Source organism: Vulpes lagopus, chromosome 7 (assembly GCF_018345385.1).
Source record: "Vulpes lagopus strain Blue_001 chromosome 7, ASM1834538v1, whole genome shotgun sequence".
Taxonomy (NCBI): Eukaryota; Metazoa; Chordata; class Mammalia; order Carnivora; family Canidae; genus Vulpes; species Vulpes lagopus.
Genome location: NC_054830.1, coordinates 71,643,585 through 71,661,552, shown reverse-complemented (window position 1 = coordinate 71,661,552; position 17,968 = coordinate 71,643,585). Strand labels below are relative to the sequence as shown.

The window sequence follows — 17,968 nt, the reverse complement described above, 5'->3', positions numbered from 1 at the left end:
CTGAATTGCAGTGTGCATGCAGAGTGTGGGAGAGATTTTCTTTTTTTTTTTTTGCTAACAGAATTAGAGCAACCTCTCTCTACTCCCTGAATTATCCCTGAGACAGACAGCAGCTGACCTTTCAAAATTATGTTTATAAAAACATGTACCTGCCACTCTAGGTGCTTTTGATTTTTCTATGCTAAAATAGCTCAGTAAAGTGCAGTCATTAATGTTGATAGGCTGATTTGGGAGTGACTCAGGGTAAGGAGCTATTTGTTTACTGACACATTTTAATGCATTGGTAATTAATATAATGCTGATTTCGGTGCCATGGTAATTAAGACCCACTGTGTGTACTTTTAAATGCAGGCATAGTGTTGTTTGTTTTGGAATGATTTTTTTTTTTTTTTTTTTTTTTATTGGATTACCCTCATAGAGTTGAGCTAACCTCACATTCTGCTATGTGGAAACTGGAGAAATTTCCAAATTCTGTTGCCCACCATACTGGCACAGCAGTTCGAGCCAAGTTTGTCTTCTGTGTATTTGTTTTGTATGGTTTTTAAAAGCCTTTTTTTTTTCCTTTAGGATTTCATTCTGTAGTACTTTTCAGAGAAACATTCACCAAACATTTGTTGAGCATTATCCTGTGCTTGATGCTTCTGTATGTATTTATCTCATTCAATTCTCCCAGTTGCCTTATGAAATAGATTCTATCCCCAGTTTATGAACAAGGTGTAACAAGATTAAATATTAGCTTGTCTAAGAATAGAATACTGGTAACATGTGACAAAGGTAGAATAGGAACTGGAATACTCTTTAACCTAGTAGCCAGTGGTCTGCGTCTTTCTGTCATCTCCGTGGCCTAATATTTAAGCTGTATCTTTATTCACTGTCCTTACTTGAAGTTCTTTGCTCATTCCTTGATATCTACTCTTTGAAATATTTTAAGATCTTTCTTATTTCATTCATCTTCACCATTAAGTCTTTTTTATATGTATTCACCTCTTCATAAGTAGAGGCTTCTCTTTTATTTCTTCCCTTACATTCAGTTTTTCCATGCTTGCCTTGTCTAGAACTTAGGGTTTTTTTCAAAGCAAATTGCTACCAGCCTTTTTGAGAGCTATCATCTTCCACATTTGAACTTTTATCAATATTTTGAAATTATTGGACATACATTTACTCTGTTCTAAAAAACTTCATGTAGCATTGTACTTCTAAATTTCTGTTTTCCATTAAGGTAGCAATCAAGTGGTTCTCATATTGGACAAGTTGACTACATACCAGAATCAGCTGGGATTTAAAACAAACAAACAATTCTTTCCTGGGTTCTTCCTCTGATTCTGACTTAATCTCTGTGTTTCCAATGTTTATCCAGGGTTGAGACTACTGTTTTAGGCACCAATAAACCACTGAAGAGTTTTCTGTTCTTTTTATTTTTTTTTTAAGATTTTATTTATTTATTCATGAGAGACACAGAGAGAGAGAGAGAGGCAGAGACACAGGCAGAGGGAGAAGCAGGCTCCATGCAGGGAGCCCGATGTGGGACTCGATCTCAGGTCTCCAGTATCACACCCCAGGCTGCAGGCAGCACTAAACCGCTGCGCCACCAGGGCTGCCCTATTTTTTTTTTTTTTTTAATTTTTTGAAGAGGGAGAGCTGGGAGGGGCAGAGGGAGAGAGAGAATCTTAAGCAGGCTCCATACCTGACAGGGGGCTCAATCTCACAATCCTGAGTTCATGACCTGGGCAGAAATTAAGAGTTGGAAGCTTAACTGAACTGAGCCACCCAGATGCCCCAACCACTGAAGAGTTATGAGCAAGAAATGATGAGTTTACAAAGATGGCCCTGGTAGCCAATGTTATAGATAGCTTATAATGCTATTATAAAGGGGAAGCACTTTAGAGGCTGTAATAGTCCAGATAACATGTGGAAAACTTGAAATAAAGTAGTGATAAAGGAAAGGAATAGAGTGTCATCAATGTTGTAGATAAGATGGAGGCAGAGTATGCATGACTAAGAGGTTCTTGTATTAGGGGTTCAGGGTAAGGTTTTTCAGGTCAAATCTGACCCCAGCTTATAAGTTCCAAACCACAGTTTCTATACACATGCAGGAAGAAGAATGAGATGGATAAACAAAATATTCGTAGTGAGGCTGTACCCTGATTATACCCAAATAAAGAACTCCTTGGTAAAAATGACTTGTAGAATGAAGCATGGGCCATGTGGCCTGAAGGTCCTTCTCATCTTGGGTTGTGTGACTTAATTTTGTCTCAGGGAGAGAGAGGTATGAGTGAGAAGAGAAAAGAGATCCGTCTGGACCCTATCTGCCCAGATCAGCTTACCACAGAAAGACAGGAAAGAGGTGGCTACTTGGCCTTAATGGGAGTGCTCCCCACAAACAGTAAAAGGCACAGAGATGCCTACAACTTACCCCTGATACTTAGTCCTATTTACTGTGGACTAGGGGGTGTTTGGCATGCGACATAGAAACATTTCAACTTCACAACTATATAATGAAGTAGATTCTGTTGTCAACATCATTCTCTTTTACAGTTAAGAAAACAGAGGCACAGAGCTATGTTAAATAACTTGTCTAGGTTACATAGTGGCAGTATTCGACCCAGAAGAGAAGAGGTAGATGGTGAGGCCTCAAGAGGTCCTCTGTTGCCTGAAATTGGGAACAACAGGAAAGTTGTTGTTTAGAACATGGACGCGGTAACCTCACCTGCCAGCAAAACGTGGTCTTGTCAGTGTTTCAGCAAACAGTTTAGCATTCTTGCTTCCTCCCATGAAGTTAGGAAGTGAGAGTGATGGCTGGAAGTGTGGAGACAGGAGACTGAGGAGTCCTTCTGACTTTGTATCTCACATATGCAGTCTGGTGAAGAATGATACTACAAAGGCAGACAGAGTAGATGTAGGAAAAGGGAAGTGGTTTGGGGAAATGTGGAATGAGAAGATGAGTTTGGGAGAGGTAGGGTGTGGGTAAAGATAAGTAATGGGTTGGGGTTTTAGAGAATGATCTGGACTAGAGCTGGGTGTAGGAGACCTCCCTGTATACCTTGTCCCTTCAGACTGCTTTCAAGGACCTTTCTTTATTTGATAGCATTCGTCTAGTTCCCAGAGCATAGTGTTTCTACCTCATTAACTATTGTCGAGCATGCAGCACAAAGTGAAAGACTCAGAGACTCACTGCAGTATTTAGTCATTTGTGTGATGGTCTGTGCTTTGGCAGGATTGGAGAAAAGGAATAACAGCATGCCAAAAATTACCTTAAGGTTACCCGATCCAAATACCTACCTACCTCTGTTAATCCTTTGGGTTTTTTTTTTTTTCCTTTTTTAAAAAAAATTATGGCAAAATATACATAACATAAAATTCACTATTTTAACTATTTTAAAATAGTTTGAATCAATTTGCTTTTGATCCACTCTTGTTTTTGTATTTTCGGTCACTATGCTGGACCAAATGGGTTTATACTTCTTCCAGCAAGTATAGTTTGAAACATTTTACTTTTTATCTACTTTCCCTTAGGATCATAAAATTTGGGAAGAGGAAAGGGCTTTAAAGATTAATCTAGTTCAAGCCCCTTGACAGGTAAGGAAACTGAGGCTCAGAATTTACAGAGACTTCCCCACGATCATAAGGAGTATTTGTGGCAGAGCCGGGTTCATTTCCTAGTATTCCTTGTCTGTGTGTTTTATTTCTTTTTTTCATTGTTCAAGCTGCCTATGAAACTGAGCTTCTCTGATTCTGTTTCCTCACACCTCATTATTTTCTGATCTTTTGAGAACATTTCAGTTCTTTCAGGGTAAACTTTATGTATTATAACCCTTTCATACCCTGCCTGGCATCTTGTGTTTGATTATGCTCGATAAATGCTTATGAACTAGACATTTCCTAGACTTCCAGTCATTTTTGCTTATTGCTTCTTTCTTCCTTTTAGAGTAGTACATCCTATTAAACTTTAAAGAAATCTAGAAATTTGGCAGATTGGAAAAATTTTTTTAATCTTTGTTTGTTTGTTTGTATAAATATTAGTTCTGCATTAGGCATTCTTATGCTATCCTGTCTGCTGGGTCCTCATGGCCTTTCTTGTTTCAGGGCTCTCAGAAGAGGAGGAACAGAAGCCAAATGTTACTTCAAGGTTTGACAAATTAGTTATTAGGAGATTGACTCCAAGCTTTGACTGAGTTTAGGGATAGAGGAGTAGGATTAGGTAGAGAGCTAAAGGAGGTTATATTTGAGGAGAAGAGTCTGGATATATTTTCATTAGTCCTTGGGAGAAAGCTATAAGTGTCAATCTTTTTTGCCCATCTTTTTATTTTGAATATTCACATTTTGTTATATTCATATTTCATTGCCATCTGCCACACATGTTTTTGTTGACTTTTTCCCCCACCCCTCAAACCAAAACTAAGGCCTTCTGTCTTGCTCAGTTGCATGTTAAGGCTCCAGGTTTAAAATTCAAACATGCTTGTGAAATAAAATGTGTCCCTTTTTTTGACTAATAGTGAGTGAAACTAAGCAAATCCTCCTTCTTACGTTGAAGTAATGAGCACAGTTCATTAATTAGCAAATTGTCTTTCTCCCACGTAGACAATAGATACTTCCTAGTGTGCCAAATCCAGCTTGGGATCCACCACCACTGGATGCCTTGATCTGATTTGAGTCACCTCCTGTTTGTGATTAGATTTGTCTGCTCCTTCTCTCCCTCTCTCAGAAGAGCAGTTCTGCCAGCACTTCAGTAACTCAGTCCTTTTAAGATTTTAGCCATGGTTCTCTTCCTTACTAATAGGCTTACTTTCTCTGCAGTGATTGCTCTCTACTATAGGCATATAAAAGCTTTCCTCATCCCCCTTATCATTTGCTTCATTAATATGATTTCCTTCTCTTGAATGCCTCTTCCTCTCCCCGCTCACAGCCATTAAATTACTGAGTGCATTCTGTAAAGTTTCTCTCGTCCTATTTTAATTTCATGTACCACATTTTTTTCTCATCTGAAACTGTATTGCTTCCTGTATTTGGATTTCAGAATGTTGTGTGTGTTTTTTTAAGGGCGATCGTATTTTTAATTATATTTGGCCTAGTTCCCCATCATCAGTACTTGTACCATATGGGAAGTCCCTGGGATAACAGTCATGGTTTCCTCCTATCTTATTACCTTACTTATTCTCCTTCCTTTCTCCCCTGCAGCTTCTTACCCTCCCTTCTCTAATGCCTTTGGAAGCTACTAAGAAGTTTAAATGGCCTGTGTGAAAATATGTCAGTGTCCCATTTTACCACATATATGTAACATTTATAATTTATACTCTGTCTACATCCCAGAGGGATATGAGGTGGCTTATGATTTAAAAGACAAAAAAACCACTCAGCATAATACCCTCCAGTTCCATCCACGTCGGAACAAAAGGACAAACATTATATGTTCTCATTCATTTGGGGAATATAAATAATAGTGAAAGGGAATAGAGGGGAAGGGAGAAGAAATGGGTAGGAAATATCAGAAAGGGAGACAGAACATGAAGACTCCTAACTCTGGGAAACGAACTAGGGGTGGTGGAAGGGGAGGAGGACGGGGGGTGGGGGTGACTGGTTGACGGGCACTGAGGGGGGCACTTGACGGGATGAGCACTGGGTGTTATTCTGTATGTTGGCAAATTGAACACCAATAAAAAATAAATTTATTATTAAAAAAATTAAAATAAAAAAACAAAAACCAACAAACCCTCACATATCCAACTGTACTGTTAAAAATAGTCACAAAGGGAAATCAGAAACCATTTAAAGGAATCTGTAACACAAAGTACTTATCAAACACAAGAAGAAAATTTCTATAAAAAGTGAAAGAAGAACATAACCTTTTAATTATGCAAGGGCTTTGCTATTTTAGACTAGTAGAGAAAGAAGATTGTAATTGTGGTCTGAATGTTTCTGTATAGTGTCAGAATTACTGACATGCTTTCTCATTTTCCTCCCTAGAAATTTTTGTTCTAAAGGAGAGAACTAAAGGAGTTTTTGGTTAGTCCCCAATTACTGGTGTCAACTTCTTTAGTCTGGCTTTGTCTTTCAAATTTCCCACTAACAGCTACCCTGTCTTGATGACCAGTCATGCACCAGCCCAGCTAGGGGTTAGATATGCATTATCTCATTTAGTCCTCATCATCAGGCTGTGAAATAGATGATGGTACTTGTGTTAGGGATGAGGAAGAAACACTCTAAGTAGGTAATTGGATCAAAGTCCCATAGGTAGTAAGTGGTAGAGTGAGGGTATAAATCCATATCTCTCTGGGTTCCCTTTCTGTTACTCTCTGATTCTTCTTGTAAAAGAACTGTATTGGAAAGGTTAGCCATTAAACCTCCTAATCACTTCCAGTTTTTGTTCAGTGTAGGATTTCCTAATTTGAAGTAATGATATGCTTAAAATGGCATGCTGGTTTGCATCTCTGTATGTGTACAGGGGCTTAAGTATTTTTTTTTTCTCTTTTTTTAGTATTGGCGTGAAGTCCTGTCATGGAACTATCTTGCATTTTCCATGGAGGAATCAGGAGAGAGGGAGGGGGCAAAAGGCGAGGGTGAATGAGTGAGTCCCCACCAGCCTCTGCCTAACCCTATTGCGAGCAGTTAGCTGCTGCTTTGAGGCAGAAGGGTACTAACATTTTTATTGAAACAGACACTTACATGCATTATTTCATGTAATTCTCACAGCAGCCTTTGTGGTAAGTGGTCTTAGCCTCAATTTATAGACAGGAAAACTGAAGCACAGAACATTAAGCAGGTTTGTCCAGTATCACACAAGTAGAAAATGGAGTGATCAGTATTCCATTGATCAGTGAAGGTTATCTGACCCTAGAACCCATGGTCTTTTCCGTTACGTGTTCTCATTTTTAACAACAATAATAGTTAATATTTATTGAGCTCTTACTATGTGCTGAGCAGGATTCTTGCCACTTTACTGGATTATTTCATTTAATCCATATAGCACTCTTATGAGATATACACCCACTATCTCCATTTTACCTGAATAGAGTGAGACGCAGAGTTGAAATCACTTGGCAAGGATCCGTAGGCATGAGAGTAGCAAATCAGAGATAGTCTCCCTCTGAAATTGGACTTTCTTACAGACTGTAGTTTCAAGCAGTTTCTACTAACTAAAGTTACCTGCAAGTTACCTTCCTTACCTGCAAGATAAAAAATAGAGGGGTTATTTAGGAAAAAAAAAAAAAGAGTTTTTGCCTTTTTAAGAAGTATGTTTAGGAAGGAAATAGTCTCCTTGGAGGAACTGCATATGAGTACAGCACTGAGCACCATAGGCCTGAGATCTCACTGGGCTGCTTATACACACACTACTCATGAGTCTTGACTATCCTACATTAAACACTGATAATCTCTGCCTTCATTGGCCACTTCAATAAGGACAAAAAAAACTTAACCCTTTAATGACCATGTTGCAAGATTTTCTAACCCCAGTCTTTTCTCCCAATTCATTTTGTCAGGAGTGAGTCACTTACCTCCTATTCTTATGACTGCTAGCCTGCAGTGAGTATAGGCTGTTATTGCTTTGTCTCGGTCACTGCATACTTGACTTAGCAGGCACGATACAGTTCCGAAGCGTCTACCATTTATTTGCCTTTGGCACTGTGATGAAGCCTATTCCTGTGAAATGAAGTGACCTTTGTGGCTCACAGACCCAGTGCCTCACTCTCTTGAGTCTGCGACCTTAAAAGCATGGTGGTGTTGTATGGTGTAATTCTTTGGCTTGTATACAGCTTTATTGCAGAAAGGAAACAGAAGTGTTGCGTGGACCAAAATGATAATAATTCAAAACCCACATACCTATGTTCTTTGATTTTTTTTTCTTTCATCTGTTGCTATTGTTCATTTAACAGAACTCCTTTACAACCAAATAAAACTAAAGAATGAAACAAGCTGGGTTTGATTTTATGGTCTGATCTTTACTAGCTTCTGTGGCATTGGGCAACTTACTGAATCTCTCTGGGTCTCATTCTCCCTCCTGAGGATTAGCTATAATGTCTGGTAAGCACCTAGTAGGAGCATGGCACGGTGCAGATGTTCAATACAGAGAAGCTATTATTATCATAAAATGCAAAGACTATCTTATGATGTAAAAGCTTGAGATTTGTTTTGTTATGGTAGTAAATAGTGTTTCCCTGTGGGCTTCTTGTGCTGCTTATGTGAAATCCAAGGAAAACAGTTGAATAGTGTTTGCAATAAGGAAAGATGGCTCTTTGTTCCCTTCAACAGACAAAAAGAAGCTCATTATCGTATCAAGTAGTGACTGTTGCTATTGAACTGGTTTATTTGTATGTTTTTTCTGTTTTTTTTTTTCTAGGGATTTATTTGTGGCTTTTCAGTAGCAACAGGTGCAGCAGCGAGACTAGTGTCAGGATACGACAGCTATGGAAATATCTGTGGGCAGAAAAATGCAAAGTTGGAAGCAATACCAAACAGTGGTATGGACCACACCCATCGGAAGTGAGTAGACTGTTGGCTGAATGAACACTGTGGAAACTTTGAATGGGGGGTAGAAAATCCTGCTTTTCCAGTAATATCTTACTGAATATTATTTTTATATGACTCCTGTTGGTGTTTTTATTTTTTTTAACCTCCCACTCGAATTATTCCTGTTTTTGGTCTGTCAATACATTTTCCAGGAAATAAAATTAGCTGCCAAGTTAAAATGCACTATCTTGAGGTTTTAATGAGTATAGGCTTGATTTGAGAGGATTATTCCTATACTCTGTTTTCCCATTAGCCTTTAGGTTATACATGAAGTCTTAAATCAGGAAATAACGTAATACTTTTTCTTCCTAAGACTGTATTGATGGGAGACAGAGGGATGATAATGGATTTTGAAACATTAAAGGTATAACGAAACATTTTGTGATGCATCATTTATAAGTACAGTACACATCAATTTCCAATTTTATAAGATACATTTTCTTTCTCAGACTTTAAAATTTGTTTTGAATTTGCAAGTTTCATCTTTCACATTTCATGAAATTCCTGACTTAATTGCCTTTTTTTCTTCAGAGGAGCTATTACTTCATTTTTAACGTCTGTGAGGAAAATGTCATCATACATATTTTAGATTTGATGCCAGTATATTTGTCCACACTGTATGTTTATGCCCCATCACAATTGATTAGAGAGGTTTAATAAATAAATCAAGTCTTCAAAATTAACCAAACATTTTAAAGTAATGGGTTACCCAATTCAGTTTATGAACTTTATAGGAAAAGAAAAGGCTAAGCAGTGAAAACTATTTTTAAAGATGTAGTTGTCTTAAGAAGCATTTTCCAGGATATAGTAACTATATCTATTATTAGATAAATCCGTTCATTAAATCAGTGCCTTTACTGGAAAGTATAAGATTAATTTGATAATTTCACAAACTTGAAGAAATCCAAATAGTTATGATATGATCTCAGAAATATTCCCCCATTGAATGGAGTAATGCAGTTCAAATAAATATAATTTTAAATAATAATAATGAATATTTGTGTAGCATATCATAGTTGGCAAGCATATAACACCATGCTGTGAGGTAGGTGTAGCAGAGGTTTAGAGAGATTGAAATGATTTTCTCAAAAGTCTGGTTGGTCAGTGGAAGATCAAATACAGACTATGAGCTTTTTCTCTTGATAAGCATCTGCATCCCTTGACAGAAGTGAAAATTGGACTCAGAAAGAGTAATTTGGAGGATTTTCATTTATCCCCTTTTTGATTGCTTTATAGAATTAACACTTTTAGGCCTTGTGTTATTTCTGATAACAAGACAGCCTATATAAGTGTGTGTGTGTGTGTGTGTGTGTGTGTGTATTTCTTTTATATTTATATATATATATATATTTCTTTTACTTTTTGTTTTGAAATAATTTTAGACTCATAGAAGTTACAAAAATAGTACAGAATTCCACATCTTTTTTTGTTGTTGTAGGTAATGTCTATGTTGTCAAACACTTTTTGACTCTTTAATGCTATTGACATGTACCAAACATAAAATATTACCATTTAGGTAACTGAAGAGATAGGAGGAAAAGAGATCTCTTCCTTCAGATCTACTGCTCACATGAGGTCATACTCATGTTCATGGCTCCCTTTATAATTTGCTGATGGTTCCAAACATATCGTCACCATAAGATTTGTGTAAATGTCACTCTTCACACTTAAACTTATAGAAGTTCATTTGGTCAATTTTTAATTTCAAGTCCTTGTATTTTCTAAATACTGATACAGCTATTTCCTGTGTACTATATATTCTTCATACTATATACTCAATACACTATGTATGTGTACGTACACATACTATATATATTTTTATAATTGGCCTCTTTCAAAGAGAGCCTACTTCTTATTCCAAAAAAGTGGTGACTTTTCCCTGAGTGTTAGCATAGTTGGGAGCCATTCATGGATAGCTATAGAGGAAATAGTTTCCCAGGTAGCTATACCTTAAGTATACATGTTTGTTTGTTTGTTTGTTTATTGAGAGGGAGTGGGTGAGGGAGAATCTTAAGCAGGCTCCATGTCCAATGTGGAGCCTGACCCAGGGCTCGATCTCACAACCCTGAGATCATGACCTGAGCCAAAATCCAGAGTCAGATGCTCAACCAACAGTGCTACCCATTTTAGTGCTGAACCATCTAAGTATTTCTATCTTAAAATGCTACATATATATTTTAATGAGTAATACATTTTTTAACATAACTTTCTCAGGTAAGTCTATATTGTTTGGATTTGAAAGAAGGCATAGTGTCTCTGTTTGTCACCTTTACTCCGTCCTCTTATTTTTTCAGCCAAATGCATTCATTTCCTAGTTTTTCATTCATTTCCTAATATATGTTTGTCTCCATTATGATACTAGGCCCTACCATAAGCAATAAAAATTTTTTATACCTGTTTTGTCTGCTTCTACCCCAACTTGACCTTGATCACTATTTTCTCTCATTTTTTAATCCTCAGTCCCTAATACCTGATATTTACTAGGACCTACCTCCATACATACTTCTTGAATAAGTTAATAAATGAATCCTCTAAAATCTTGAATACAACTAATACTTTCTTGCCTTCATGAGTATTATTTCCTCTGTCAAAAGGAAATATTTCTCCCATTCTTCATGTGGCTGCATTCTACTCATCCTTCAGTCCTCATTATATATGTTATTTCCCAGAAAAGTCTTTTTTGACCTCACAGTTTAAATCAGGTATTTAAAAATACTTTCTCATGGAGCATCTGGCTGGCTGAGTTGGTAGAGCATGTGACTCTTGATCTTGGGGTTGTAAGTTTGAGCTCCATGTTCAGTGTAGCTTACTTTAAAACTAAATAAATGAAAATAAATAAAAAGATTCCCATTGTGTCCTGTAATATGTGTAATAACATATTTATTTTGTGATTATTTGTTAAATGTTTGTGTTTTCTAAGTTCATGAGAGCAGAGGTGAAGTCTGTTTCATTCAGACTGTATCTGTAGTACTTGGAATGTTGCAGGCACTCAAGTAAATGTTTGTTGAATGGGTAAAAAATTTATTTTCTTAAAATATTTTTTAAGAAGTGAATTACCAAGTCTGAGGATAAGATTAAGATTACTAATAAATATTTTAAGATTATTAATAAAAATTGCTAATGAATATGGCTTTCCATAATGTCCATTCTATTTACATTACCACCAGTGTCTGAGGCTGCTTTATCTTTGCTTGTATTACTAGTTTTTATTTTTTGCTAATTTGGTTAACCAAAAATGGCATTTTATAGTTTTAATTTGCAAGTCTTTGGTTATTCATGAGCATGAGCCTTTTTCCTTCACATGTTTGTTGACCTCAGGACAGCTGTTGTGGTAGCATATCTATTCTTGGTCTTCTAATCTCTAATCTTCTCCATCCTTTATGCTGTGATAGGATTAAGTTCTTTCAAATACTTTTTATGGTCATTTCCCTGCTCAAGAGCCTTTCCTTAGTGTTGATGCCTATATTATCAAAGGGGAGTCTATTCAACACCTGCCTTTGCAGGCTTCCCATGATCTAGACCCATTGTACCTACTCAGTCCTTTCCCACTATTTCTCAGTGCAGTAGATAGTATTTTTATCCAAGATATTCGTTCTATTTGTGTGCTGTCCCCTCTACTTCTCTGCCAGTCTGAATTCTTGAAAGACTTAATAAGATGGGTCCTGTAACTAACCTCTTCATGAAATATTTCAAAACAAACTTTATCCCATAGTGATCTTTTATTACCTGAAATTTCCTATCTCAAATCTGTTTTTCTGTTGCCTTGGAGTTCTTCTCCAATATACTGTGTGTTTCTTCTGCCTGCATTAATTATCATTTGCTAGGTAACAATGTTACTATAAATTGGTGGCTTAAAACAAGACACAATTACTATCTCACAGTTTCTGTGGATCAGGAATATGAGTATGGTTAAGCTGAGTCTTCTGCCTCGGAGTGTCTCCCAGGCCCTCGATCAAGGTGTTGGTCAGGCCTTGGGCTCTGTTGGAGAGTTCTCCTGACAAGCTCACAGAGTTGGTAGCACCCCGTCTTTCAGGATTGTTGGACTCAGGGCTTTAGCTCTTCATGGCTGTAAGCCTGGGCCACCCTCAGTGCATGCTGTGAGAGCCACTCCATATATATGGTAGCTTACTTCAAAAGCCAGCAAGGGAAAGCATCAATAGAGTCTGCTAGCAAGATGGAAATTAAATTTTATGTAATATAATTATAGAAGTGATATCTTGTTACCTTTGCCATTTTCTCGTGTTAGAAGCATATCACAAGTCCCACCCAAAGTCAAGGGAGGGAATTACACCAAAGTGTGAATTCCAAGAAGTGGGAATAATTGGGGCATCTTATAGTCTTCCGCCACCCTACCCAACTCTGTCTCCCTGGAGTGCCATATTTTTACAGCTGCCAGATTAAAACATCCAAGAGTTATTTCACAGGGGCTTAGTAAGGATGTGAAAGAAAATGGTAGATAATATTTTATGAAATACAGGAAGGCCCCAACTTCAAATGGATTATGTTCCCAAAGTTCACTTTTAAATTGTTTGAGATACGTATAAATCTTCTGCATAGAAACAACGCTATAAATAAGGTTCTGAGGCTGGGTTAACTCAGAAAGGTCATTTGTCTTAGAATCAAGGAGTGTCAGAGATGAAAGGGATTTTTAAGATTATCTAGTGTGTAACCTCCTTAAAGCATCCCATCAAGTATTGGTAAACTTGTGTGTAACCTCGGTAAAGCAGCCCATCAAATATTGTTGCCAACTGAGGCTCAGAGAAAATGACTTATTTTGTAGTTGAAAATGACTTATTTTGTAGTTGAGCTATTATTATGTAGCAGAGATGCTAGAGAACATAGGTAAGGCTTACAGTCTTTTTTCCTTTCTTTTTTTGGTGGAGGGAGTAGTGGTAATAATATATTTGAAGTCTGATGGACAATTCCAAAAAGATCTCTTCTTCCACATTCTACATTGCCTACCATTTTCAGAACTGTAAAGCTAGCCTTACAGTATATGTGTCAATTTTTACACAGAGAATTATTATTATTATAGAAATTGTTCCCAAAGGGGAAGCCCCATATCCTCCATATCAATTTAGATAGAGCAAGGCTGCTTCTAGTTCTAAGATATCTGGATTTGTCGATATGGGGACTATACTGGGGCAAAGCATCTAGCTCTGTTGGCCCCTGGGAGACAACTGGAGGAGCAGGAGGTATTATTATGTTTCTACCATGGATGTTACCTTGTTCTGGGTGCCCGGGATGGGAGAGGCTATGGCAAGATGGTAGTGGCTCTTAGTATGCATAGGTTATTGTAAAACCAGATAAGGGTATGTTGAGAACTGCTTTTCATTTTTTAAATGTAGGTATTATATCATTATTAGAAATTTTTCTCTATTCTGCAGAAAGTCCTAACACAGAGCTTAGTGAGTCTTTGTGACTCTTAAGAAATTTTCTCAGTGAGATAAGTGAGATAGATCTCACTTATCACTATTGATTTTTTTCATAGAGGTTCCAAAGATTTATTTTTTGCACAAATCTAACTTTATTCTTTATCTTTTTATCTTTCCTCTAAGGAAGCCATTTAAAGCCCCAATCACTGATAAAGGCTCTTTGACTGTAAAATGCCTCTCAGATTTCAGATAATCAGTATTAACAGAATGTACAGGGAGTAGAGGTCTGAGGAGGTTGATGGCATACATTTATAAGTAAAATCTATAGGGGGCATTTTATTTGAGACCTTTTTCAATTACCTTCATAACCTGTGGCAGGGTATATCTACTATGAGTTTTACTTTTCTTTAACTGTCTCATTCCCCGGAAATCCACAGTAAAGAATGTTTGTGCATAAAAGGGCCGTGGAGATCACTGAGCCCCTTCATTTTTCGGATAAAGAGACTGGGGTCTAGGAAATGTCAGTGGCTTGAAACAGTAGTATCAGAACTAGCACCCCACTCTTTACGCTCAGTCTAGTGCTCTTTGCATTATGTACTCCACCACCCCTGGTAAGCGACACAATGATTTCAGTTTCCCATCCTTTTTACTTTTGGGGTCTCTCCCTCTGGACATTTAAAGATGAAAAACTTTTAGTAGAACATGCAGAGAAGAAAGGGCAGGTAATATAAATTAATAAAGTTATAACTAAAGAAACTTTGAAACCTATACAATCTATGAAGGCTTCAAATAATCTGAAGGCAGCCTTGTCTGTTTCTCTCTGTCAGATGAAGAACATGCATTTTATTGATGAAATATGTTGTTCTTATTTCACACTTGAGCATTTTTAGCATTTGTGTGTTTTAAATACCTATTGAAAAACATGTAGTTTATTTTTTTATTTTTATTTTTTAAAGACTTTATTTATTCACGAGAGACAGAGGGAGAGAGAGAGAGAGAGAGAGAGGCGGAGACACAGGCAGAGGGAGAAGCAGGCTCCATGCAGGGAGTCCAAAGCAGGACTCCATCCTGGGCCTCCAGGATCATGCCCTGGACTGAAGGCAGCACTAAACCACTGAGCCACCTGGGCTGCCCAAAAAACATGTAGTTTAAACTAGTAATGTTACTTTTTTTCTCCTGACAATGTTACTTTTTTAAGATAGTTGATGATTTAATAGACAGTAGTCTTATTTTAAAGAAACACTCTATTTTTACCATCTCTGTATGGACACAGGATAGGACTGTAGTGGCCACTGATTACCTTCCCTAAAGCTCAGGTCTCTGTAGGTTTAGTGTCTGGCTCAGTCCACCCCATGATGGCTAGTTAGCTTACTTACTCTTATAAAAAGCTTTTTGGGGAGATGGGACTGATATGGTACCAATTTGGAGAATGTGTTTACTCTTTAAACTACTCATAAGAAGATTGGCAAGTTTCCTGTGCCTACATCATACCAAATACCCATCTATATTAGAAAGAATGTTTTTCTTTAATTAGTTAATAAGTAAAACATGCCTTTAGTGAAGAGTTTTTAAGGAGTTATCAAGTCTTCTTGACTGTGCATACCTGTCCCTGTTTGAAGAAGAAAAGGAACTAGAATAAAATTTGCTAAACTTCTTGCTTTGAGGATCCTTGTCAGCCAACTACAGTTAGTTCTTATTCAACTAGGACATCTTTCTCTTTCAGATGACTTAAATTACTGCTTACTGAATGACTATCCTTCACCATTCTTGAAAATTCTATTAATTATTTTATTTAGTCCTCAGCATTTATTAAAATGTGTGTGCAAGAGATCTCCATTAGGAAAAACAAAAGAGGAAACAACCCAAATGGCTGACAAAAGAGGTTTGGTTAAATTCATTTATTTAGGCATTCTATTTTTTGCCATCTTCTTTTGTTTAGGCATTGGAGACTATAATCTTGAGCAAAAGAGGCACACTCTTTAACTCATGGAAATTATAATCTAGTGAACAAAACAGAACTTAATAAGGTCATCTGACAGTCATAGTATTAACAGCTGTTTTAAGTGTTATGAAGGGAGAAGCATAAAGGCTTGAGACAGGTTGTAGTAGGAGGACCTGGCCCAGTCCGAGTTACTGTTGAATGGAAAATTATGGTGTAGAATCATGTCCATTGATATGGAATAGCCACATAACATTATGAAGGGAAAAATAAGTTACAGAACAACAGAAATAGTATGATTTTTATATATACATATAAAAACGTGCATAGAAAGATATAGAATGACATGAAGATGTTAACGTGTGGTTAACTGTTACATTTTGGATAGTTTTGATTTTATACTGTTTCTCCTAAGTTCTCTTCAATCAATATATATTATTTATGTAATGAAAAAAAGTGGGGAAAAAAGACATTCATAATCCCTGTCCTTGAAAAGCTTGGATTTTAGCAAGGAAGACAGAATATGCAGATAAACCATGACCGTGCCATGTGGGACATCCTGTAAGTGTTGTGTGGTGAGTGCCTTTTCCTAGATTCCTAACAGCAGGCTGGTGGGGACAGAAAAATAAGGCAATTTGATGGTGGCACTGGAACCACTACTCTATTATTAGTTGCTTCTGCAACTGTAACAAATTGCCACAAACCAAGTGGCTTGAAATGCAAAGTTCTCTGTAAATCAGAAATCTGCATGGTAAGGCTCAACTGGTTCCCTGTGCAAGGTTTCACAGGGCTGAAATCAAAGTGTCAGCAGGGCTAGGTTTCTTACTGGAGGCTTTGGGGAATGAATCTTCTTCCAAGCTCATTCAAGCTCTTACCAGAATTTGGTTCCATGTGGTTGTCAGATTGAGGTCCCATTTCCTTGCTGGTTGTCAACGAAGGGTCGTTCTCAGCTTCTAGAGGCAGCCTATATATTCAAGAACCTATATTCTGTGGCTCATGATCCATCCTTTAGCAACAATGGGCCAGATCCTTCTCATGGTTCGGTGTCTCTGACCTCCCCTTCTTCAGGGTAACATGTTGGTTCTAGATTGTCCATTTGTGTGAAAGAATCTCTCTCAGCCAAAGACTTGGGGGGTTCAGGGACAGAGTCATTTCAAGTAGGGTTTTAGAGCCTTACGTTGGAGGTCCAGAGCAGGACTTGCATTCTAGCAAGGCAAAAATCAAATAAAGGAGGCTTTTGGAAGAAACGCATACGTAGTGGTGATGAGGGGGAAACTGGTGAATGGATGGTCGTGTGGGGTTCTTGGGCTATGTGGCAGCTCAAGAGCCTATCTCCAGTGAGGATGGAATTCCAATTAGAATGTCAAGTTTAGTTCTTATTCGCTGAAGAACATTGTGGGCTGAGTCTACAGGTTGGAGTTCTGTAGGACATGCTAAAGCTGGGTGACAACTGGCACCTATAATGAAGAGCTCCTAATTCTATCTTGTGGAGTTGTAGAGGCTTAGAAGAGGAGAGGCAGTGCATTTTATCCATGGTGCTAATGCTTGAGTTTTACAGTGTTCAGGGTTTTCTCCAGAGCAGCCCAATAGAGCACTTGCTTATTCCTACAGTTTGAGATGAGTTTGAACAAATGGAGATATATTGGCTTTGCCTTGAGGGAAAGCCCTGTCCTCTTGGCTTCCTGTCAAATAATCTCTGATTCTAACATTAACCTACCATCTCTCCTAGTTTGGTTCAACACGAAAAAGAGCAGCCTAGATACTACACATGAACTTGTATTTGTGGACTCATTTTGTCATAAACTGATAAGCATTTGAAAAGAGTAACATTTTTGAAGTTCTAAATGGAAACTTATTGTATTATTTATGCAGTTTTCCCTAAACTTTGTTGTACTCTCATGGAAAATGTGAGACATTGTAAAAATGATAGGTAAATATTCTGAAGGCAAATTTATGGAGGCATCTTTGGAATTTCTTTTTTTCCTTTTTCTTTCTTTCTTTCTTTCTTTCTTTCTTTCTTTCTTTTTTTTGCTGTATTTTGTGATCACACCACTATTTTTTTTTTCATACCACGATTTAGCCTGAATTTTAAAGCTTTCTACAAAGATAACATCTGTATTACTAGTCTAATTCTAGGATATTATTTGCTATG

The 17,968-nt window shown here is 37.4% G+C and overlaps 1 protein-coding gene across 5 annotated transcripts in view; it reads left to right on the top strand.

Annotated features, from left to right (window-relative positions):
* SLC44A1 (solute carrier family 44 member 1) overlaps positions 1-17,968 on the top strand; it is a 201,745-nt gene that overhangs the window by 55,400 nt on the left and 128,377 nt on the right. For 3 of the 5 annotated variants that reach the window (XM_041761058.1, XM_041761057.1, XM_041761056.1), the window contains exon 3: positions 8,333-8,475. The exons of the other annotated variants lie outside the window; for them this stretch is intronic. In XM_041761058.1, the coding sequence (XP_041616992.1) occupies positions 8,333-8,475 (143 nt within the window). The remainder of the gene's footprint in view (positions 1-8,332; positions 8,476-17,968) is intronic. 5 annotated transcript variants of the gene reach the window in all.